At 46.4% G+C, this 24,416-nt stretch overlaps 1 protein-coding gene across 1 annotated transcript in view; it reads left to right on the forward strand.

The window, feature by feature from the left end:
- PNCK (pregnancy up-regulated nonubiquitous CaM kinase) overlaps positions 1-24,416 on the forward strand; it is a 156,447-nt gene that overhangs the window by 83,121 nt on the left and 48,910 nt on the right. The window contains exon 3 of the mRNA XM_040322878.1: positions 5,372-5,503. Within this exon, the coding sequence (XP_040178812.1) occupies positions 5,372-5,503 (132 nt within the window). The remainder of the gene's footprint in view (positions 1-5,371; positions 5,504-24,416) is intronic.

Raw genomic sequence — 24,416 nt, forward strand, 5'->3', positions numbered from 1 at the left:
AGACATCCGCGCCGGCCTGTGGAGCGCCGCGGCTGCCGCGATCTAGGAAAGACCGCGGCTTCACCCGCGGCCTAGCGGCGAGTTGCCTCCCTCCCCCCCGGAATCTCCTCCGAAACGGCCAGAAAACTTCCCCCCATACCACAGAAGGATACCAGGCTCTCCCAGTCGCCCATCCACTCTTCCTTGGCAGCACCTAATGCCAACAGATAGTCCCCAGCCTGGAGCCTGCTGCCTGTTCAGTAGCCATCTTGCTACACCCAGCAACAAGGGCACCCTTCATCCCCCCCCCTTCTTAATCCACAATTAAAACTTGATCCAGGGCTTTTCCCGATCGCCTCTATAGGGGTCAGGAAGGAATTTTTTCCCTACCGCAGCATATTGGCACAGCTCGGCTAGGGTTTTTTTTGTCTTCCTCTGGACCAAGTCAGGAGTGAAGATTAACCCTATCTTCCCTCCATCACCCTTAAACCCCCCCCCCTGGTGGTTAGCGACCATGGTTAATCTGCAATATTCTGCAGAAACCATTTGGGGCCTGAGGCGTTTTGCCGCAATACTACCAGCCATCTCCAAAAAAACTCTGAGAATTGAACGATTATTGAGGATCGGTCAACGATCGACTGTCAAAAATCTCAGCCATTTACCCCAGACTAAGCACATATTATGTGCTTTGATCAACACAAGATCGGCAGTAAAACACCGACTAGAAATCCACGATTTCATTCTACAATACGATTTAGACTGCCTCTTTATTACAGAGAGCTGGCTTACAGCCGACTGTAACACCATACTGGGAGAACTGGTGCCAGAAAACTATCGTATTATAACCGAAAACAGACTAGGACAAAGAGGGGGGGCCTGGCAGTGATCCACAAGAATCACATTGCGATCATTAAACCGGTCCTTCAAAACCCTCTTCCATTCATGGAAACCCTTACTCTGCAACTGCAAACAAATTCCCAGGAGACCGTCCGTATTCTACTCTGCTACAGGCCACCTGGCCCAAAATCGCAGTTTCTACCATCATTGACGGACTTCATCTCCACTTACACCCTTAACAGCAAACACCTTTTGCTGCTCGGGGATTTCAACCTCTGGGCCAATTCCTCACAAGACCCCGTTGCCGATGCCTGCATTGACCACCTCGAAGGTTTAGGGCTACAGCAATTAGTATGTGGGCCCACACATACTTCTGGTCACACGCTTGATCTTATTTTCAGACAAGATCTGGAAATAAACATTCTGGAAAATGAACCATTGCCATGGACAGATCACCATGCAATTAAATTAATAATCTCCAAAATCCCCCCCTTAACAAAAACATCAAAACCAGTGACAACACACTGGACTAGATGTCAGAAGAAGCTCCATTCGGAACTCTTCAAAACCACATTAAGGGAAAAAATAAAAACAATTCAACCTCATCAAACTGCCCTAGAAACACTAGACGCCATAAACACAGCCCTATTACAGTCAGCCGACTTAAAAGCCCCGAAACGCAAAACCTCCATCCGGAAAAACACTTCCAGTTGGTTCAACAACCAGATGTCGTTACTGAAACAAGAGCGCAGAAGGGCGGAAGCCGCCTGGAAAAGAAGCTCCTCAGAAGAAAACCTCATTATTTACAAAGCAATAACAAGAAAATACCACAAAGAAATCTTCATAGCCAAGAAAAACTATTTTTCCAAGGCTATAAACAGCACCCAAAACCGCCCCCGCGAACTCTTCAAGATGGTCTCTCAGACCATGAATCCCGTCTGTCTTGAACCCCCCAATTCAGATACCCAGGAGTTTTGCGATGAATTGTCGGATTGCTTCATTAATAAAATTGAGGGAATCCGGGAAAGCATTCAGCAGAACAATAGTCCCGAAACCCCCCCCCCCCCCCCCCAATTATTCACATAATACCCACAGAAATTCACCACAATCAGGAAGGTTCACTCTTGAGCCCGTCTCAATCGATGCCACTAAAAATATCATCGGTTCTCTGCGAAACAGCACAGCGCCAAATGATATCATCCCCACTAAACTGCTGAAGGAATGCGCCGACATCCTGGCACCTCCAATCACGCAGCTCATAAACCAATCTTTCAAGGAAGGCTCAGTGCCTTCCCAGTTGAAAGAAGGCATAATTAAACCCATCTTAAAGAAACCTACTCTTGACCCCAAGGACCCACTTCACCGCCGTCCCATTACAGGCCTAAACGTTTTTTCCAAGGTAATGGAGAAAGTAGTGGTACAACAGTTGCAACAGCATCTAGATACCCATAATCTACTTGATCCATTTCAATCGGGTTTCCGTCCCGGATACGGGACGGAAACAGCGTTGCTCAAAATATGGGACGACGCTCTCGAGGCCGCAGACGAAGGAGATTCTTGTCTCCTGGTTCTGTTGGACCTAAGCGCAGCCTTCGACACGGTAGACCACAAACTGTTACTAACTCGGCTGGCTGACGTAGCCAAAGTCGCAGAAGGTGATTTATCTTGGTTCTCCTCCTTTTTGGAAAACCGATCACAAACAGTGAAATTAGGACCTTTCACTTCTGAGAAACGCACGGTATCATACGGAGTCCCTCAAGGATCGCCTCTGTCGCCGGTGCTGTTTAACATCTATCTGCGTCCTCTTTTTGAAATCATTAGTAGCCAAAAACTACTTTATCATTCTTATGCAGACGACACGCAACTGTACTTCCGCATTTGCAACAAAAAGGATCACCATCTCAATCTAGAGACATCCCTCTCTTTGATAGAGAACTGGATGACAAAGAGTTATCTTAAACTCAACGGAGCGAAAACAGAACTTCTCCTGTTTCACGCCAAGCGTTTGAATCAACCTGCAACTATTTGGATACCCCCGCCCATTCTGGGCAAAACCATCACCCCTAGCGCCAAAGTCAAAAGTCTCTGGGTCATCTTAGACTCTCACATGACATTGGATGCACAAATAGGGTCGGTAGTCAGCGGATCTCACCATCTGCTGCGCCTACTTCGTAAACTGACTCCTTTTATTCCCAAAGAAGACATAGCGGCCGTGGTGGGAGCGATTGTAAACTCCAGATTGGACTATGCAAACGCCCTTTACCTCGGTCTCCCAAAGTTCCAAATCGCTCGTCTGCAAGTCGTTCAAAATACGGCCGCCAGACTTGTGACGGGAAAAAAACCATGGGAATCAATCTCACCTTCGCTGAGAACCCTTCACTGGTTACCAGTAAAAGACAGAATTGCTTTTAAAGCACTCTGTCTTACGCATAGATGTATCCATGGGAACGCTCCCCATTATCTGTGCGAAAAAATAAAAGCTCACAACCCCAATCGCGTTCTACGATCCACCAACCAAAATCTGCTCCAAATACCTAAAGCCAGGTATAAGTCTAAAGGAGAACGAAGATTCGCGGTCCAGGGTCCCAGACTATGGAACGCTTTACCAACCAGTATTCGGTTGGAGGAAAACCATTTAGCATTCAGGAGAAAGATCAAGACGCATCTCTTTTGATACCAAAGGAGACAGGAACAACAAGCGCCCAGAGGCGATTTAGTTCGCATGTGCCGCGCTATATAAGTTTTTCATTCATTATTTCATTCATTCATTCACAGTCACACATGCACACACATTTAAAATGCATGACACAAAGTCATTCTGAGGTCACACATGCAGTCATAGTGCTCTAATTTATTTTTAAAAAAGGACACAATATACCATATATAATATTACTTCCCAAGATACATTTACCAAAAGAAAGTACGTTTTTTTATTATACATTTCATATAATTGTATTATTTATTTATTATTATTTTATATTTTTTTATATTGTTTTTTTATATAATTTTTGTATAGAAGAGGGCCAGGGGCAATCACCCCTTTTGCCCCTTTATAAATCCGGCCCTGGTTTCATCTACAGTCCACTGCCTCTTAGTTATTATAGAGGGGGCTGAAACTCTGACAAAGCCCATTAGTTTTCTGCCCAGATGCCAGCATGCTCATTAATAAGGATGAGGATTTGGTCTGGCAGAGGGACAAACTGGCATTAGGAGCTGCATTTGGCAGCTTTTTTGCACATGTAGCACCCTCCTTGTTAGGTGTCTAGGAAGCTGGGCAAATACATTTTTGGGCTCCTCTGTAGTCAATGAAGCAATTGTTGATTGGCTTTTTGGCTATTCTTACAGACAGTAGGGTTGATTGCTCTCCCCTGTCTTCCAGAGGCTTCTGGAACATAGAGGGTTGAACAAAGAAAGTCTCACTCACTCATTTATTGAGCTCCAGCCAATCCCTGGAGAGGTGTGCTCAGAAGGTGGCTGTAGAGGCAGCTAAATAATCTTAGATTTAGAGCAGAATTGTGCTGACTACTTCTTCTAGAGGGAGTCCATCTATTTGGCAGTGGCTACCCCCTTCTGCAGCAGCTATACTGTCCCAGCAGCCATTCACCGAAGTCCCAGCCATCACAAATTTTGGGACCCCTTACACAGCTTTAGGCAGGGCCCCCCTAAAGTAGAAAGCAGAGGGGGGGGGGGTGCTGACAGAAAAAAAACAAGTGTAATCTTCTATTCTCTCCTGACGTGAGATAATAAGTGGGGGGGGGGGGGGGGTCTTCCATGGATCAATGCAAAAAAAAAAACGGGAGGGGGCCCCTTACAGGTGTAATGCAAAAAAAATAAAAAATACAGAGGGGGGCCAGCTTGGCCTATAAGGGACACTGGGGACCATTGGGCCCCTTACAGGTGTAATGCAAAAATGCAAAAAAAAAACAGAGGGGGGGCAGCCGGGCCTGTAAAAAAAAAATCAAAAGAAAAAAAACGGGAGGGGGGCCAGCTTGGCCTATAAGGGGCCCTGGGGACCAACGGGCCTCTTACAGGTGTAATGCAAAAAAAAAAACGGAGGGGGGCCATCCGGGCCTGTAAAAAAAAAAATTTTAAGAAAAAAAACGGGAGGGGGGCCAGAAGGGCCCCTGGGGACCATCGGGCCCTTTACAGGTGTAATGCCTGTACCCCCCTGATGGCAGCCCTGCCCAGCTGTGGCAGAGCTGGTGGTCCTATTACTTAGGATCCCTTTTTTGGAGTTAGTTAGGGGTTTCCTCACTTGGCCTAGGCTGGAGAGCTCAGTGAAGAGTGCCTGGTGAATACTGGGCGGAGGCATCCAGGGACTAATTCTAGGGAAGGTCTGGTTAATCACAGCGGCTCCTTTTGGGGTAGCGCTACACACATATGCATCAAATTCAAGAGGAGGCTCAAGACCACGCATACAGTCCTGGCTCATCCTCCCTCATGGTGGCGGTCAGTTTCCCTTCACAGATGTCATTGGTGGTGATGATTGGAGATCAGTATTTATATTTTTGATTTGGTAACTTTCAATACTAATTTTGTATCTTTTTTTTTTCAGAGGAGCTTTTTCTGAAGTGGTCCTTGCGCAGGAAAAAGATTCAGAGAAACTGGTAGCCCTAAAATGTATCCAGAAGAAGGCCCTGCGTGGAAAGGAGGCGGTGGTGGAAAATGAAATTGCAGTCCTTAAGAAGTAAGTTGGCCATTAAGGGACAAAGCTAATAGTAGGGACATGTTTTGAGATAAATATAATTACAGTTTTTATCGGGGTATTGTGCGCTCCCGCGTATAGCGCGCACCCCTAAAGTTGCCCCGAAATTCCTGTGGAAAAAAGATTTTTGTACTTACAGTTTTGGTGTCTTGCGCGGCGTCCATCGGCGGCCTCGTCGGGTCCGGCGTCCGTCTGCGGCTTCGGGTGTCCTCTTCGTCGGGTCCGGCGTCCTTCTGCGGCGTCCTCCCCGCTCGTTTCCCGCTTTCCCGCGCCACACTCGGGCAGGCTCGGCTACTGTCGCGCTCACGTCCTGTACGTCCAGGACGTGAGCGCGGGAGGAGCCGAGACTGCCCGACTATACACGAGTGTACTGCGCTCGTTATATGCCGGCGCAGTATTCAAACTCGGCGCGGGAAAGCGGGTATCGGCGTATATGATTTTCAGGGCAAAAAAGTGCGCGGTATACACCGATAAATACGGTAGATCTTGCTACCCAAATTTCTGTTACCTGTCAAACAAGGAAAAAACAGCTGCAGAGTCCATGCATCATACTGTATATTGATTTTCATATATTTATAATAGAACTAAACTAAAAAAAAACGCAAAAAAATTGAACATTTGCCATGATATAGGAACATTTAAAAACTGTGACCAAGTACCCTAAAGTTTCTCTTTTGTGTAGAATTTTTCTTGAAAAATAGCAATGCACCTTCTGGTAAATGAGTGTGCCTAGGCACTCCTGTCTCTAGCCGCTTGCCGACCGCCTCCTGTACTTTTACGTCGGCAGAATGGCACGACTGCACAAAGTAACGTATATTTACATTACTTTGAATTTCGCACGGTGCGGGCGGGCGTGCGTGCATGTGCCGCCTGCCGCGAGCTCCGTGACCGTGCCCGCGGGACCCACAGACTCTATGTCCGCCGGTGTCCCAGGATTGTGTCACAGAGCTGCAGAACGGGGGGATGCCTATGTAAACAAGGCATCTCCCTGTTCTGCCTAGTAAGGCCTCGTACACACGATAGGTTAAACAGAGGACAACGGTCTGATGGACCGTTTTCATCGGTCAAAACCGATCGTGTGTGGGCCCCATAGGTTATTTAACCATCGGTTAAAAAAAAGCCAACTTGCTTTAAATTTAACCGATAGGAAAAAAACGATCGTTAGTAGGCACGACCATCGGTTAAAAATCCACGCATGCTCAGAATCAAGTCGACGCATGCTTGGAAGCATTGAACTTCGTTTTTTTCAGCACGTCGTTGTGTTTTACGTCACTGCGTTGTGACACGATCGTTTTTTTAACCGATGGTGTGTAGGCGCGACGGACCATCAGTCAGCTTCATCGGTTAACCGATGAAAACGGTCCATCGGTCCGTTCTCATCGAATGGACTGATCGTGTGTACGCGGCATTACAGGATCAGTGTCATCAGGAGCAGTGATCAGTGTTGTGTTACAGGTAGCCCCGCCCCCACACATAGTTACATAGTTAGTCAGGTTGAAAAAATACACAAGTCCCTCCAGTTCAACCATAAAAAAAAATAAAAAAATAATAATAATATCGTATAACCCTATATACCTAATTCTATACCCACAGTTGATCCAGAGGAAGGCAAAAAAAAAAAAAAAAAACAGCAGAGCATGATCCAATTTGCTACAACAGGGGAAAAAATTCCTTCCTGATCCCTGAGAGGCAAACGGATTTTCAACTTTACCTAATAAATAAATGTCAGTACCCAGTTATATTCTGTACATTTAGGAAAGAATCCAGACCTTTCTTAAAGAAATCTACTGAGCTGTCCAGAACCACCTCTGGAGGGAGTCTGTTCCACATTTTCACAGCTCTTACTGTGAAGAAACCTTTCTGTATTTGGAGATTAAATCTTTTTTCCTCTAGACGTAAAGAGTGCCCCCTTGTCCTCAGTGTTGACCGTGAAGTGAATAACTCAACACCAAGTCCACTGTATGGACCTCTTATATATTTGTACATGTTGATCAAATCCCCCCTTAATCACTTAAGGACCCCTTCACACCGATATACGTCGGAAGAATGGCACGGCTGGGCACATCCACGTACATGTACGTGGCTCTTTAAGCCGTGGGGTCGCGCGCGCCACCGGCGCGCTCCCGCGACCCGGTCCGAAGCTCCGTGGCCACGGGACTCGCTGATCCGATCGCCGCTGGAGTCCAGCGATCGGTCCCCGGAGCTGAAGAACGGGGAGAGCCGTATATAAACACAGCTTCCCCGTTCTTCACTGTGTCGCTGTCATCGATCGTGTGATCCCTTTTATAGGGATACACAATCGATGACGTCACACCTACAGCCACACCCCCCTACAGTTAGAAACACATATTAGGTCATACATAACCCCTTCAGTGCCCCCTGTGGTTATCTCCCAAACTGCAACTGTAATTTCCACAGTAAACAATGCATTTTAAATGCATTTTTTGCCGTGAAAATAACAATGGTCCCAAAAATGTGTCAAAATTGTCCGAAGTGTCCGCCATAATGTCGCAGTCATGAAAAAAAATCGCTGATCGCCGCCATTAGTAGTAAAAAAAAAATTATTAATAAAAATGCAATAAAACTATCCTCTATTTTGTAAACGCTATACATTTCGCGCAAACCAACCGATAAACGCTTATTGCGATTTTTTTTACCAAAAATAGGTAGAAGAATAAACTGAGGAAATTTTTTTTTTTATATATTTTTGGGGGATGTTTATTATAGTAAAAAAATATTGAATTTTTTCAAAATTGTCGCTCTATTTTTGTTTATAGCGCAAAAAAATAAAACCGCAGAGGTGATTAAATACCACCAAAAAAAAGCGATATTTGTGGAAAAAAAAGGACGCCAATTTTGTTTGGGAGCCACGTTGCACGACCGCGCAATTGTCTGTTAAAGCGACGCAGTGCCGAATCACAAAACCTGGCCGGGTTCTTTAGCTGCCTAAAGGTCCGGGTCTTAAGTGGTTAATCTCTTCTCAAGAGAGAATAAATTCAGTTCCTCTAATCTTTCCTCATAGCTGAGCTCCTCCATTCCTTTACACAGTTAGAATCACTCCCTAGGACACACGTAACCCCTACCTAGCCCCCTAGTGGTTAACCCCTTCCCTGCCAGTCACATTTATACAGTAATCAGTGCATTTTTATAGCAAATGACAATGTTCCCAATGTCATTAAGGTGAAAAAAAAACGGGAAGCTTTACAAGCCCTTTAACATCCTGCATAACAAGAACGATGACTAAATGTTTCTAGATTGGAGCTTTTCACTCTAAACTGAAACAGAACTTTCTCCTGCAAGGCTTTGAAGCTCTTCTATCACTCATCACATTTTCGGAGCTTGTATGATTGATTTGAGAGTCTCCTAGGTAACTAAAATGATCGTCTGCTAATCCGTATATACTCGGCGAGCGCAATTGTGCTGTGCCAAAGGATAATTGACTTATTTTCTTTTTGTTACATTCTCATTTGAACTTTTCACCCTTTTCCAGCACCTCTCTGTACATAGCTGGTAGGCCTCGTACACACGAAACTCGGTCAAAACCCGGATTCTGCCGAGAATCTCTGTCGTCTGTACAGTTTTGGCTCGATGGAGCCGCCGAGGAGCTCGACGAGAAAATAGAGAACATGTTCTCTATTTTCTCGTTGGCCGCGTTGTTCTATAGGAGAAGGCGGCCCGCCGAGCTCCTCGGCGGCTTCATCCCAAAACGAGACGAGGAACTCGACGTGCCAAGCACGTCGAGTTCCTCTGTCGTGTGTACGGGGCCGTAGAGTTTCTATAGATACTATTAGGAAGACAAGCTAAGATATGAACATTGGGGCATATTGCCAAATATTCAAAAGAGGGCAAAATTGGAATGTAACTATAGTGACCAACTGATTTGATTTTGTGAGGTTATACAACTCTTAAACAACTTAAAAAAAAAAATCGGGCAGTAGAAGAAGGTGTTTAGAACAAAAACCGGCAGCGTTGATTACTATGCAATCCTTTCCAGTGCTGTTTTCTGCAGTAATTGCTTCATCCACTAGATGTCCTCAGTCTTCCAAGTTAAACGACACCCAGTATCATTCAACCCAGAAGACTGAGGACATTCAGTGAGTGCAGGGGTGGAGATCTCACCTCTGAGAAGGCATTAGCAGCAACACCCTACATTAATTTAAAATAATGCAGAGAACAAGATGAGCACTACTGCAGATCCCCCACCATCAAGAGAAGAGCTAAAGAGGCAGACAACCCTGTAGGTATGAGACCAGCCAGAGAGGTAAGTATTATGGTCTCTGGTTTCAACAAAATACTATCTACATGGGGCCAGATTCTCAAAAGAGTTACGCCGGTGTATCTACTGATACACCGGCGTAATTCGAAATTCCCGCCGGCGTATCATTGTTTTGTATTCACAAAACAAGATACGCCGGAATTAGGCTAGGATCCGACTGGTGTAAGTCACTTACACTGTCGGATCCTAAATGCAATACAACACTGACCGCTAGGTGGCGTTTACGTTCAGGTCTCATTTGACTATGCAAATGAGCCTGATACACCGATTCCCGAACTAATTTGCGTTGCGTACTCGTCGCGTACGTCGTTTCCGTAAGCGTAAGGTTACCCCTGCTATATGAGGGGTAACCTTACGCCAGTCCGCCGTATGCCATGTTAAGTATGGCGTCGGGTCCGCGTCGGCTTTTTCCGTCGGTTACGTCGTTTTCCTAAGTCGTTCTTGAATACGACTTTACGTCAATGACGCTCACGTCGGTGTCATTGACGTTTTCCGTTGTGAGCTGGAGCATGCGCACTGGGCTACTTTTCAGCCCGGCGCATGCGCAGTTCAATCGGCGCGGGGGCGCGCTTAATTTGAATACAAGCCGCCCCCTTTGAATTACGCGGCCATACGCCAGGACATTTACACTACGACGCCGCAAATTACGGAGCAAGTGTTTGGGGAATACAGTACTTGCTCCTGTAAGTTGTGGCGGCGTAGTGTAAATAGCTTACGCGAAGCCGCCGCAGGATGTACGAGAATCTGGCCCATGGAGTTTGCATGTTCTTCCTGTGCTTGCATGGGTTTCTTCCAGGTACTCTGGTTTCCTCCCACACTCCAAAGACATGCTGGTAGGTTATATGACTCCTGTCCAAATTGTTTCCACCACTAGATGTCCTGAGTCTTCCAGATTGAATGACACCCAGGATCATTAAACCCAGAAGGCTGAGGACATTCTGTGAGTGCAAGGAGTCATGAACCCACCCCTGCGGAGGTATCACCACAACACCTTGTTTTTATTTACAATAATGCAGAAAACAAGGTGGGCAGGCCACTGCAGATCACCCACCATTAGGAGAAGATTTGTAGAGGCAGATGACCCTGTAAGCCCCAAGACCAGCCAGAAAGGTAAGTATTATGGTCCTGGTTCTAAGAGGACACTATCTGCATGGAGTTTGCATTTTCTCCCTGTTTTTTTGCTTGGGTTTCCTCATGGTACTCTGGTTTCCTCTCACACACCAAAGACATGTAGCACTACCCCCGCAGGAGCTGCTGGTTTAGATTTTGGGTGGCACGTTACCTCTATTCTCGCTGTCCAGGGTGAAAGGAGAGTCCAAAGAATTTCAATGTCCACACACAATGTACCTCTTTCTCTTGGGGTTTATTTTGAAGAACTTAAGTAGAAAAGAGGAGTAAGGGGTGGAAAGGTAGGTAGGTTCAGGTGCCAAGTAAGGAAACACTCCTGCGTCCAGCAAACAGTTCTCGTCGCCACTCTAGCCAGAGTGGGCATTGCTCACCCGGATAGGTCCCTCTCACTGGCCTAGCAGCCGGGATGGCGCACAAAATAAAGTACAGTCTTTGCCACAGATCTTCATTTCTCGGTGAGATATTTTGGTCCGGAATCCTCTGCCACAGGATTCAGCACCAGGATCGCTTTAGCTTTCTTACTAGAACCTTTGAATTCGACAGGCGACACTATCAAGCCTTTCAGTGAACGGTGCATTCTTTGATGAAGCTTCCAGGCCTTCTCCTAAGGTACCAGCCTCTTGCATGGTCACTCCCAGGATAGGTCCTCCCCTGCTTCATCCAGTGGCTTCCTCCCGCAGGACGGACAGCACAGGATCACCTCTGCGGTACAGGCCCCAGTCAGACAACTGGGCCCAACAGAAGAAGCCGCAGCCCCGGGCCAACGTGGTCCTGGAACCAGGATTCACAACACGCACCCCTGGCCAGGCGGGCCACGAGGCGCGCACGGACGGACCCCGCACCAATGGTATCTGTCCCTTAAGTACCCCTTCCCAGCATGAACAGCGGGGCAACCACTCCCACTGATTCGCTGCTGAGGGGAACACTCAATGTACCATGACCCAACTGCTGCCATCCTTGGCCTGGGGTGGTAATAACACCCCCAAGCGTTCAATGGTGGATCCCAGCACAGCCATGGCTGGAACAGAGGCTAAATTGCCCTTAATCACTCTGGTCTGAGCCAAATAATAGCTCAAACCCCCATTAAATTTGAGGCAGCGCCTGTTCGTCAGGAGCAGGGCGCTACAGACATGCTGGAAGGTTAATTGGCTCCTGTCCAAATTGCTACCACCACTAGATGCCCTCGGTCTTCCAGAAGACTGAGGACATTTTGTAGATGCAAGGTATCAAGATCCCACCCCTGAGGAGGTATCTCCACAACACCCTATGTTCATTTACAATAATGCAGCGAAGGAGAGCACCACTGCGGATTACTAACCATTGGGAGAAGATATAAAGAGGCAGAGAATCCCGTAATTAATGAGACTTGCCAGAGAGGTAAGTATTAGTGTCCCAAGTTTGCATGTTCTCCCTGTGCTTGCATGGGCTTCCTCTTGCTACACTGGTTTCCTCTCACACTCTATATGCTGGTAGTTTAATTAGCTCCTGTCCAAATTGCTACCCCAACTAGATGTCCCCAGTCTTCCAGATTAAATGACCTCATCATCATTCAACCCAGAAGACTGAGGAGATTCTGTGAGTGCAAGGTGTCATGATCCTGCCACTGAGGAGGTACCACCACAACACTGTGTATTCATTTACAATAATGCATTGCAGAGAACAAGGTGGCAACTACTGCAGATCCCACACCATCAGGAGAACAACTGAAGAAGCAGAGAACCCTGTAGGTCAGGTGATCAGCCAGGGAGGCAAGTATTAAGGTCCCCAGTTCGAACAGGACACTATCGGTATGAAGTTTGCAAGTTGTTCCTGTGCTTGCATGGGTCTCCTTTGGGTACTCCGGTTTCCTCCTACACACACCAAAGACATGCTGGTAGGTTGATTGGCTCCTGTACCAACTGCTACCACCACTAGATGTCCCCAGTCTTCCAGATTGAATGACACCCAGGAACATCCAATGCAGTGCGGTAGATTCCAGCGTTTAGAAGGTTGAAACAGGCGATGATGAGGCGATTTAATGCCTCCTCACCACCCCGTCAAATGCTTATCAAAGAGCAATCTCAATGTGTATTCAGTATACTTCTGCCCTTCAAATATATTGAAATTTCAACAGAGGCAGGGGACCCGGATCTAATACGCAGACCTGGCATTTTACTGCATTGTCCAATTAGGAACTCCCTTAAAAAAATTCAAGGACTACCATTTGCGGATATATTAAATGCATTTTTATTTACACATATTATACCTTGCTTGTCTTTCCTGTTTTATTCTATGGTGATTTATACAATGATATCCAATGGAATGGCAGAGACGTGACAATGTCGCCCCGTATAAGTCCATAACATTCTATACGTGTCTAGGTGAAGGCAGAATAAACAATTTAGAAGGAAAGCAGACTCCTTATGTATTCTGGGAATACTAAACAGATAACCAGAAATATTTCATTGTAATTGTATATATGAAAGTATGTACAGTAAGTATGTACAGTATCTGCTGTCAGCACTACTTACCTTTCACAATCCAGAGCCACCTCTTCTTCTATGGAGGTTGGAGGGTGGCCATGCGCACTTCTAGGTCCTTCTCTTCCTGTCAGGCCACAGCCAATCTGAGCAGATTCCCCCCCCCCCCCCAGTGACTTCCTTCTCTTACCCAGCTTGGTGGACTTGGTGCAGCTCCCAGCGCTCTACAAGAGCAATGCTTGCTACTAGCAAGCTCCAAAGCCCCTTCTGAGCCTGCAGTGGCGGCTGGTGCTCAACATTTTTGAGGGGGTGCAAACAAACAGAAAAAAAAACATCAATTGCAGCCACTGTTCCCATCAAGCGCAGCCACTGTTCCCATCAAGCGCAGCCACTGTGCCCATCAAGCGCAGCCACTGTACCTATAAATTGCCGCCACTGTGCAATCAAACTCAACTACTGTAACCATCAATTGTTGCCACTGCGCCCCATAAATTGCCGCCACTGTGCCCCATCAATTGCTGCCAGGCTGCCCAATCAATTGCTGCCAGTGTGCCCCATCAATTCGAACCAGAGGTCAGGCAGTGGACACAAATAAGTAGGATACTAACCAGAGATTATAGGAGGCGATGAACACGAATAACCAGGATTCAAGTCAAAGATCGGGGCAGGCAGCAGACACAAATAAACAGGATACTAACCATATCCATAGGTTAGGGCAGGCCGCGGACAGAGATAGGACTATCTCTGTCCGCTGCCTGCCCTAACCTATGGATAGTTTCCTGGATATTTGTGTCCACTCCTGCTCTGACCTATGGTTAGTATCCTGTTTATTTGTGTTTGCTGCCTGCCCCGATCTTTGACGTGAATCCTGGTTATTCGTGTTCATCGCCTCCTATAATCTCTGGTTAGTATCCTACTTATTTGTGTCCACTGCATGACCTCTGGTTCGAATGCTAGGTTTTTGTGCCCACTGCCTGCCCAAACTTTTAATTGTATACTTGTTATTTGTGTCTGCTGCCTCTCCTGGTCTCTGGCTAGTATCCTGGTTATTTGTGTGCACTCCTGCTCTGACCTATGGTTAGTATCATATTTGTGTCTGTTGACTGCCCTGACCTTTGACTTATATCCTGGTTATTTGTGTTCACCGCCTCCTCTGACCCTGGTTAGTATTCTGCTTATTTGTGCCCACTGCCTGCCCAAACCTTTAATTGTACAGTTTTGTTCAAAATTATTCAACCCCCCCAATGCTGTAAAGGGTTTTAGGGAATTTAGTGTACATTTGTAATTGTATTCAGAATGAAATCCTACAAGGACTTCTTAACCACTTAAAGACCGGACCAATATGCTGCTAAATGACCCAAGGGGTTTTTACAGTTTGGCACTGCGTCGCTTTAACAGACAATTGCGCGGTCGTGCGACGTGGCTCCCAAACAAAATTGGCGTCCTTTTTTCCCCATAAATAGAGATTTCTTTTGGTGGTATTTGATCACCTCTGCGGATTTTATTTTTTGCGCTATAAACAAAAATAGAGCGACAATTTTGAAAAAAATGCAATATTTTTTACTTTTTGCTGTAATAAATATCCCCCAAAAACATATATATAAAAAAAAATGTTTCCTCAGTTTAGGCCTATACGTATTCTTCTACCTATTTTTGGTAAAAAAAAAAATCGCAATAAGCGTTTATCGATTGGTTTGCGCAAAATTTATAGCGTTTACAAAATAGGGGATAATTTTATTATTTTTTTTTTTTTTACTACTAATGGCGGCGATCCTCGATTTTTTTCGTGACTGCGACATTATGGCGGACACTTCGGACAATTTTGACACATTTTTGGGACCATTGTCATTTTCACAGCAAAAAATGCATTTGCATTGCATTGTTTATTGTGAAAATGACAGTTGCAGTTTGGGAGTTAACCACAGGGGGCGCTGTAGGAGTTAGGGTTCACCTAGTGTGTGTTTACAACTGTAGGGGGGTGTGGCTGTAGGACTGATGTCATCGATCGAGTCTCCCTATAAAAGGGATCACTCGATCGATGCAGCCGCCACAGTGAAGCACGGGGAAGCCGTGTTTACATACGGCTCACCCCGTTCTTCAGCTCCGGGAAACGATCGCGACGGAGCGGCTATTAACGAATAGCCGCGCCGTCGTCCGGGATCGCTCCCCGTGGGAATCCGACCGCCGCATGTAGCAGGGGGGGGTCCCGATCGGACCCCCCACCCGCGTCTAGGCAGGGACGTACAGGTACGCCCATGTGCCTGTACGTGCCATTCTGCCGACGTATATCTGCATGCGGCGGTCGGGAAGTGGTTAAAGAACCATATGCAACTAAAATGACATCAATTGGTTTTGTAATACAGTAGTAAATGTTTATTTTGTGAATTCTTCATTTACACAATTATTCAACCCCTTAAAGACTACCACTCTGAAGAACAGAGGTTCATTGAAGTGTTTTCAATCAGGTATTGAAAACACCTGTGGATTGAGGGAGCTGCAATAAAGCATAATAAGCACCAATCAGGCAGCTTTAAAATGACTGTGATACTCAGCTCCTTCTAGACATTTACTGGTGTGGTTACAAACATGGTGAAGTCAAGAGAATGGTCCGGGAAGACAAGAGAAGAGGTGATTACTCTTCACAGGAAGGGCAATGGCTATAAGAAGATTGCAAAGATGTTAAACATACCAAGAGACACCATAGGAAGCATCATTCGCAAATTCAAGGCAAAGGGCACTGTTGAAACGCTACCTGGTCGTGGCAGAAAGAAGATGCTGACTTCGACTGCTGAGCGCTACCTGAAGCGTAGAGTGGAGAAAAGTCCCCTTGTGACTGCTGAGGAACTGAGAAAAGATTTGTCAGATGTGGGTACTGAAGTTTCTGCTCAGACAATACGGCGCACACTGCGTAATGAAGGCCTCCATGCCAGAACTCCCAGGCGCATCCCCTTGCTGTCTCCAAAGAATAAGAAGAGTCGACTGCAGTATGCCAAAAATCATGTGGACAAACCACAGAAGTTTTGGGATTGTGTTCTGTGGACTGATGAAACAAAATTAGAACTGTTTGGGCCCATGGATCAACGCTATGTTTGGAGGAGGAAGAACAAGGCCTATGATGAAAAGAACACCGTGCCTACTGTGAAGCATGGCGGGGGGTCAATCATGCTTTGGGGCTGTTTTGCTTCTGCAGGTACAGGGAAGCTTCAGCGTGTGCAAGGTACCATGAATTCTCTTCAGTACCAGGAGATATTGGATGACAATGTGATGCAGTCCGTCACAAACCTGAGGCTTGGGAGACGTTGGACCTTTCAACAGGACAATGATCCCAAGCATACCTCCAAGTCCACTAGAGCATGGTTGCAGATTAAAGGCTGGAACATTTTGGAGTGGCCATCGCAGTCACCAGACTTAAATCCGATTGAGAACCTCTGGTGGGACTTAAAGAAAGCAGTTGCAGTGCGCAAGCCTAAGGGCCCTTTCACACGGAGCGGATCAGTAATGATCCGCTCCGTGTGTCCGCAAAGCTCAGCGGGGATCCTCCGTAAAATCCCCGCTGAGCTGGCAGCTGACAGGGCGGTCCCCGCAAACTGTGCAGGGACCGCCCTGTGTTTCCTCCGCTCTCCCCTATGGGGGATCGGACGAACACGGACCGTATTATCCGTGTTCATCCGATCCGATCCGGCAGACGGAAGAAAAATAGGATTTCTTCCGTCTGCAAATGCGGATCTTTGCGGAGGCGGACAAATTACGGGTGTCAGCGGATGTTCATCCGCTGACACCCGTAATCACATAGGGACCCATGTATGTCCCGTTTTCATCCGCAAACGGACGGATGAAAATGCGGACATATGGTCCGCTAGTGTGAAAGGGCCCTAAGAATGTGACTGAACTGGAGGCTTTTGCCCATGACGAATGGGCGAAGATACCCGTAGATCGCTGCAAGACACTTGTGTCAAGCTATGCTTCACGTTTAAAAGCTGTTATAACTGTAAAAGGATGTTGTACTAAGTACTAAGATTGAATGTCAACTGGGGGTTGAATAAAACTGATAATGATGTGAGCACAGAAAAGACATTTGTGGTTATTTCATTATAAATGTTATGTTATATTTGTCTGACCTACACGTGCCTCTTTGATTTAATTGTAAGCAGGATGACTGGATGATCAAAATCAATGTCAAACTGGCCAAAACAATCAATTTCAGTGGGGGTTGAATAATTTTGAATACAACTGTATATTTGTTATTTGTGACTGCTGCCCACCCTGATTTCTGGCTAGTATCCTGGCTATTTGTGTCCATTGCCTGCCCTGATCTCTGGCTAGTATACTGGCTATTTGTGTCCATTGCCTGCCCTGATCTCTGGCTAATATCCTGGCTATTTGTGTCCTTTGCCTGCCCTGATTTCTGGCTAGTATCCTGGCTATTTGTGTCCATTGCCTGCCCTGATCTCTGGCTAGTATCCTGGCTATTTGTGTCCATTGCCTGCACTGATCTCTGGCTAGTATCCTGGCTATTTGTGTCCATTGCCTGCCCTGATTTCTGGCTAGTATCCTGGCTATTTGTGTCCATTGCCTGCCCTGATCTCTGGCTAGTATCCTGGCTATTTGTGTCCTTTGCCTGCCCTGATCTCTGGCTAGTATCCTGGCTATTTGTGTCCTTTGCCTGCCCTGATCTCTGGCTAGTATACTGGCTATTTGTGTCCATTGCCTGCCCTGATCTCTGGCTAGTATCCTGGCTATCTGTGTCCATTGCCTGCCCTGATCTCTGGCTAGTATCCTGGCTATTTGTGTCCATTGCCTGCCCTGATTTCTGGCTAGTATCCTGGCTATTTGTGTCCATTGCCTGCCCTGATCTCTGGCTAGTATCCTGGCTATTTGTATCCATTGCCTGCCCTGATCTCTGGCTAGTATCCTGGCTATTTGTGTCCATTGCCTGCCCTGATCTCTGGCTAGTATCCTGGCTATTTGTGTCCATTGCCTGCCCTGATCTCTGGCTAGTATCCTGGCTATTTGTGTCTATTGCCTGCCCTGATCTCTAGCTAGTATCCTGGCTATTTGTGTCCATTGCCTGCCCTGATCTCTAGCTAGTATCCTGGCTATTTGTGTCCATTGCCTGCCCTGATCTCTGGCTAGTATACTGGCTATTTGTGTCCATTGCCTGCCCTGATCTCTGGCTAGTATCCTGGCTATTTGTGTCCTCTGCCTGCCCTGATCTCTGGCTAGTATCCTGGCTATTTGTGTCCATTGCCTGCCCTGATCTCTGGCTAGTATCCTGGCTATTTGTGTTAGCTGCCTGCGATGAGCTTTGGCTAGTATCCTGGTTATTTGTGTCTATTGCCTGCCCTGATCTCTGGCTAGTATCCTGGTTATTTGTGTCCATTGCCTGCCCTGATCTCTGGCTAGTATCCTGGTTATTTGTGTCTATTGCCTGCCCTGATCTGGGATATTTGTGCTTGCCATCTGCAATGACCTTTGGCTTTTATCCTGGTTATTTGTGTCTTCTGCCTAGCCTGATCTCTGGCTAATGTTCTGGTTAGTTGTATCTGCTGTCTGCCCTGATCCTTGGCTTGAATCTTGGTTATCCATGTCCAATGCCTGTCCTGACCTCTGGCTGCTGTCTTGGATGTCCTCGTCTGCATTCCTGCCATTTGTTCCATTCCTTCACTATCTGGTGTGCTTTCTGATCTGTGTGGTTTGTAGTGCCTGGAGCAGGATGAACCCAGGAGCTGTCAGCCTCCAATGCCCCTGCATTCCTCTTGCCAACGCTTGTCTTGGGCAGGTACTTGGAGATAGAGATAAGCGCCAGCTATCAATGTAGACAACTCCTTGCCGCATTGTCAGAAAGTCGTGGGGGGAAGGGTCTTGTCCAGTGGCGGCTGGTGCTCAAATTTTTTTAAGGGGTGCAAGCAAACTGAAAAATTCTGAAAAAAAACATCAATTGCAGCCTCCCTTTGCCCATCAAACACAGCCACTGTGCCCATCAAACGCTGCCACTGTGCCCATCAAACAGCCACTGTGTTTATCAAACGCTGCCACTGTGTTTATCAAACGCTGCCACTGTGCCCATCAAACGCTGCCACTGTGCCCATCAAACGCTGCCACTGTGCCCATCAAACAGCCACTGTGTTTATCAAACGCTGCCACTGTGCCCATCAAACGCTGCCACTGTGCCCATCAAACAGCCACTGTGCCCAAACGCTGCCACTGTGCCCATCAAACGCTGCCACTGTGCCCATCAAACAGCCACTGTGTTTATCAAATGCTGCCACTGTGCCCATCAAACGCTGCCACTGTGCCCATCAAACAGCCACTGTGCCCAAACGCTGCCACTGTGCCCATCAAACGCTGCCACTGTGCCCATCAAACAGCCACTGTGTTTATCAAATGTTGCCACTGTGCCCATCAAACGCTGCCACTGTGCCCATCAAACGCTGCCACTGTGCCCATCAAACGCTGCCACTGTGCCCATCAAACGCTGCCACTGTGCCCAAACATAGCTATACACTTTTTGAAAGATAAAAAGTGAATTTTATACACATCTATACAGATCAGACCAATATGAGGGACAAATGAGGAGGAATGAGGGACAGAGGGACATTGCTCCAAATCAGGGACAGTTGGGAGCTATGAAGCATGCGTGTTTGTACTTTGGAGTTTTGTCCGAAGGACTTCTGGATAATCCGACAACACACATTTGTTGGCGGACAATTTTAAAGCATGCTATCAGGGGCGGACTGACAACTCATAGGGCCCGGGGGAAAAGAAGATTATGGGGCCCCCTGGCTCACAGGTGGCCACCATGCCAGGAGGCAGTGCAGAGGCGGGCCAGCTAAAATCTCAGGATTTTCACATCAAAAGTATGTCGGTTTCGGACATATAAGAGACAGATGTAAAAAAAACACAGATGTTTACATACTGTCCCTTGTTTTACTGAACCTGGCAACCCTGATGGGGCCCCCTGGTGGCATGGGGCCCTCGGGCAATGCCCGAGTGCCTCAATGGTCAGTCCGCCCCTGCATGCTATCCAACATTTGTTGACAGAAAATCTGACAAACAATTGTGAGTGAGTGAAAAACTTGTAAAGCGCAACACATGCGAACTGAATCGCCTCTGGGCGCTGTTTCCATTTCATGGGTAAGGAACCCCTTGACCTCAGAAGAGATGGGTTTTAATCTTTCTCCTGAAGGCCAAGTGGTCGGACTCCAGTCGGTTGGTGGTTGGTAGTGCATTCCACAGGCGAGGTCCCTGGACTGCAAATCTTCGATCTCCTTTGGACTTGTATCTGGCTTTGGGTATCTGGAGGAGGTTTTGATTGGTGGATCGCAGAATGCGATTGGGGTTATGGGCTTTTATTTTTTCGCATAGATATTGGGGGGCGTTGCCTTGAATACACTTATGCGTTAGGCAGAGTGCCTTGAAAGTGATTCTTTTACTGGCAACCAATGAAGGGATCTCAGAGAAGGTGAGATTGATTCCCATGTTTTTTTCCGGTCACTAGTCGAGCGGCCGTATTTTCAACGACTTGCAGACGAGTGATTTGGTATTTGGGGAGTCCTAGATAGAGGGCATTTGCGTAGTCGAGTCTGGAATTGATGATTGTTCCCACCACGACTGCAATGTCCTCTTTCGGGATAAAGGGCGTGAGTCTGCGTAGTAGGCGCAGCAGATGGTGGGATCCGCTGACTACCGACCCTATTTGTGCATCCATTGTCATGTAGGTATCGAAAATGACTCTGAGACTTTTGACTTTGGTGCTAGGGGTGATAGTTTTACCCAGAATGGGTGGGGGAGTCCAGGTTGACGCGGGGTGACTTTTCCGGTTTGCGTGAAACAGGAGAAGTTCTGTTTTTGAACCATGGAACCATTGTCCGATGGAGCGTACAAACAATTTCCGTCGGATAATCCGGGGGGCGTGTTTTATGTAAATGTATGATGACCTGACGTGATTGACGTTTTTTGATGCGCCGTCCGTGTACATATCCCAGTGTGCATTGCTTCCAAGTACGGTGCAACGACATATTGGTTTCGACGTGAACGTAAATTACGTCCTGCCCTATTCGCGAACGACTTACGCAAAAAATTCAAATTTCGAAGCGGGAACGACGTCCATACTTAACATTGGCTGCGCCTCCTAATAGCAGGAACAACCTTACGGCGAAAAAGTCTAATGTAAACGACGTAAATACATTGCGACGGGCGTACGTACGTTTGTGAATCGGCGTATCTAGGTAATTAGCATATTCTATGCCGACAACAACGGAAGCGCCCCTAGCGGCCAGCGTCAGAATGCACCCTAAGATACGCCAGTCGTATCTTAGGCAAATGTCGGCGTATCTAGCTTTCTGAATACAGAAAGTAGATACGCCGGCGCAGATTTGAATTTACGCGGCGTATCTATGGATACGCCGGCGTAAATTCTACCTGAATCTACCCCATAGTGTATATTTTAACTGTATGTGAAAGTCAATGGCATTTTGTTGTCACGATAATACTTATTTCCCATTAACCATCAGAAAAATTGACAATTGTGGCGAACCTCTAGAATTTTTTTTTTCTATTTTTCTTTTGGTGGTGGGTAAGAAATATACAGCAAAAATGTTTAAAAAAAATTCTCTTTTGGGTCCTTTCTCTTTGGATTATCGTGATTAATGGCACCCCAAACATGGTATGCTCAAAAACGTGCATGAGCACCTTTCACTGGCGTAGGGCGACGCCATGAATGGGTTGCCCTATGCACGCAGCACGAAAATGCGCATAGAAATGGCACAATTTTGCCACACCTTTACCAAACGCTACAGCATGAATGCAGCTTTGTTTTTTGGACTTTTTTTTTTCCGCAAAAAGCAGCGTTTTGCATGTAATAGAATTCAATGGACCCGCATCCAAGTACCACGTTTTTACCGCAATTTTGCAGCGATTTGCGTTTTTTTTTTTTAACCTGTTAATACAGTAGCTGGTTGTTAACCACTTGCTTACTGGGCACATAAACCCCCTTCGTGCCCAGGCGAAATTTCAGCTTCCGGCACTGCGTCGCTTTTACTGACAATTGCACTGTCGTGCGACGTGGCTCCCAAATAAAATTGACGTTGTTTTTTCCACACAAATAGAGCTTTATTTTGGTGGTATTTGATCACCTCTGCGGTTTTTATTTTTTGCGCTATAAACAAAAAAAGAGCGACAATTTAAAAAAATATATATATTTTTCACTTGTTGCTATAATAAATATCCCATTTTAAAAAAAAAAAACTTTTTTTTTTCTCAGTTAAGGCCGATACGTATTTTTCTACGTATTTTTGTAAAAAAAATCGCAATAAGCGACTGGTTTGCGCAAAAGTTATAGCGCCTACAAAATAGGGGACAGAATTATGATTTTTTTTATTATTTTTTTTTTTACTAGTAATGGCGGCGATCTGCGATTTTTATTGGGACTGCGATATTGCGGCGGACATATCGGACGCTTTTGACACAAATTTGGGACCATTCACATTTATACTGCGATCAGTGCTATAAAAATGCACTAATTACTGTATAAATGTGACTGGCAGGGAAGGGGTTAACACTAGGGGGTGAGGAAGGGGTTAAATGTATTCCCTGGGTGTGTTCTAACTGTGTGGGGGGAGGGGGGTGACTGGGGGAGGTGACCGATGCTGTGTCTCTATGTACAAGGGACACAGATCGGTCTCCTCTCCTCTGACAGCAGGTGGAGCTCTGTGTTTACACACCATCATTACACACAGAGCTCCACGTCCCTGCTGTGTCACCGCCGATCGCGTGTACCCGGCGGACATCGCGGCCGCCAGGTACACGCATCGGCTCTTCAGCGATGCGCCGGGACAGTGTTTACCCGCTGCGCGCCACCCAGTGGCGCACGCGGGTAATGCTTTTAAAAAGACATCCAAAGACGTCCACTTGGCACTTGAGAGCCGCGCTGTTGACGTCTTTTGTCAATAGCGCGGGTCTGAAGTGGTTAAAGGAAATGTAAAAAAAAAAAATTGGCGGCTAAAAAAAATTTTTTTTTATAAAACACAAATCGCGGTAAAATCAAGGTAAAAACGCGTGTCGAAAAACGCAGCAAGCACCGCAAAAACGCTCAAAAGCAAACATGCATAGGTGTGAATCGAGCCTTAGGGTTTAATACTACTTTGATTAGCGCATACCACAAACCTCTGCTTGGCTTGGCTCTCCATTGGTTGGGCTCAGGGGCCGATAGCTCTCAGCGTTCCCTATACTGTGATAATAATAATAGGGTCTGCGACTACATTACAGCAAGCCTACAGAATGGAGGGAGGGGGGGGAGGGGTGGGTTTATTATCTCGCAGTGCAGGCGGCTCAGCAGATAAATGGCGTGTTTAAACATTAAATTAAATTCTTTACAGACAAGAAGCTCAATATTCATAACAAGGCCGGATTATACCGCGTCCGGGAGCAGCGCGTAGAGTCGCTAAATTAATAGAAGAACGATGGCGAGATATCGTTTTATTAAAAGTCGGAGCCTACAAAGGTCGGAGCGTCAGGGAGAGATTATATATACGTTGCTGCGCTTTTTTTTTTGCAGCCTTGGGGCTGTGACCGGACTTTTAACCCCTTGTGGACGGAAGGTAAAATAAACCGCAACGTCTGAACGCAGCACCTTAAAAAAAAAAAAAACTGCAACGATTTTGGCTCCATTCACACCTAAATCTGCACAAAAAAAAAAATGCGTTTTTGTATTCACTGTAAGGCTGCATTCACACCTGAGCGTAGGTCATTCGGACGTTTTTCCGGCGCGTATTCATGCTTATTTTCACGTTTGCATACAGCGTCGTTCAACGTTTTTGTACTTAGACGTTTTTTATTTTAGCCAATAGGAAAAATCATCATCTTTTCATCACTTGTTGCTATGTTGGTAGATTTTTTTTTATCTTCTGCCTGGGTGAAATGTTCTATTGATTAAAGCGACGAAACGCCCGTAGCAAACGCTCGTTGTCGCGCTAGTCCCTTGAATCGAGCGTTTTCATTACTTTCTATGGGAAATGGAAACGCTCAAAAACGC

This window comes from Rana temporaria, chromosome 9, assembly GCF_905171775.1.
Source record: "Rana temporaria chromosome 9, aRanTem1.1, whole genome shotgun sequence".
NCBI classification, from domain to species: Eukaryota; Metazoa; Chordata; class Amphibia; order Anura; family Ranidae; genus Rana; species Rana temporaria.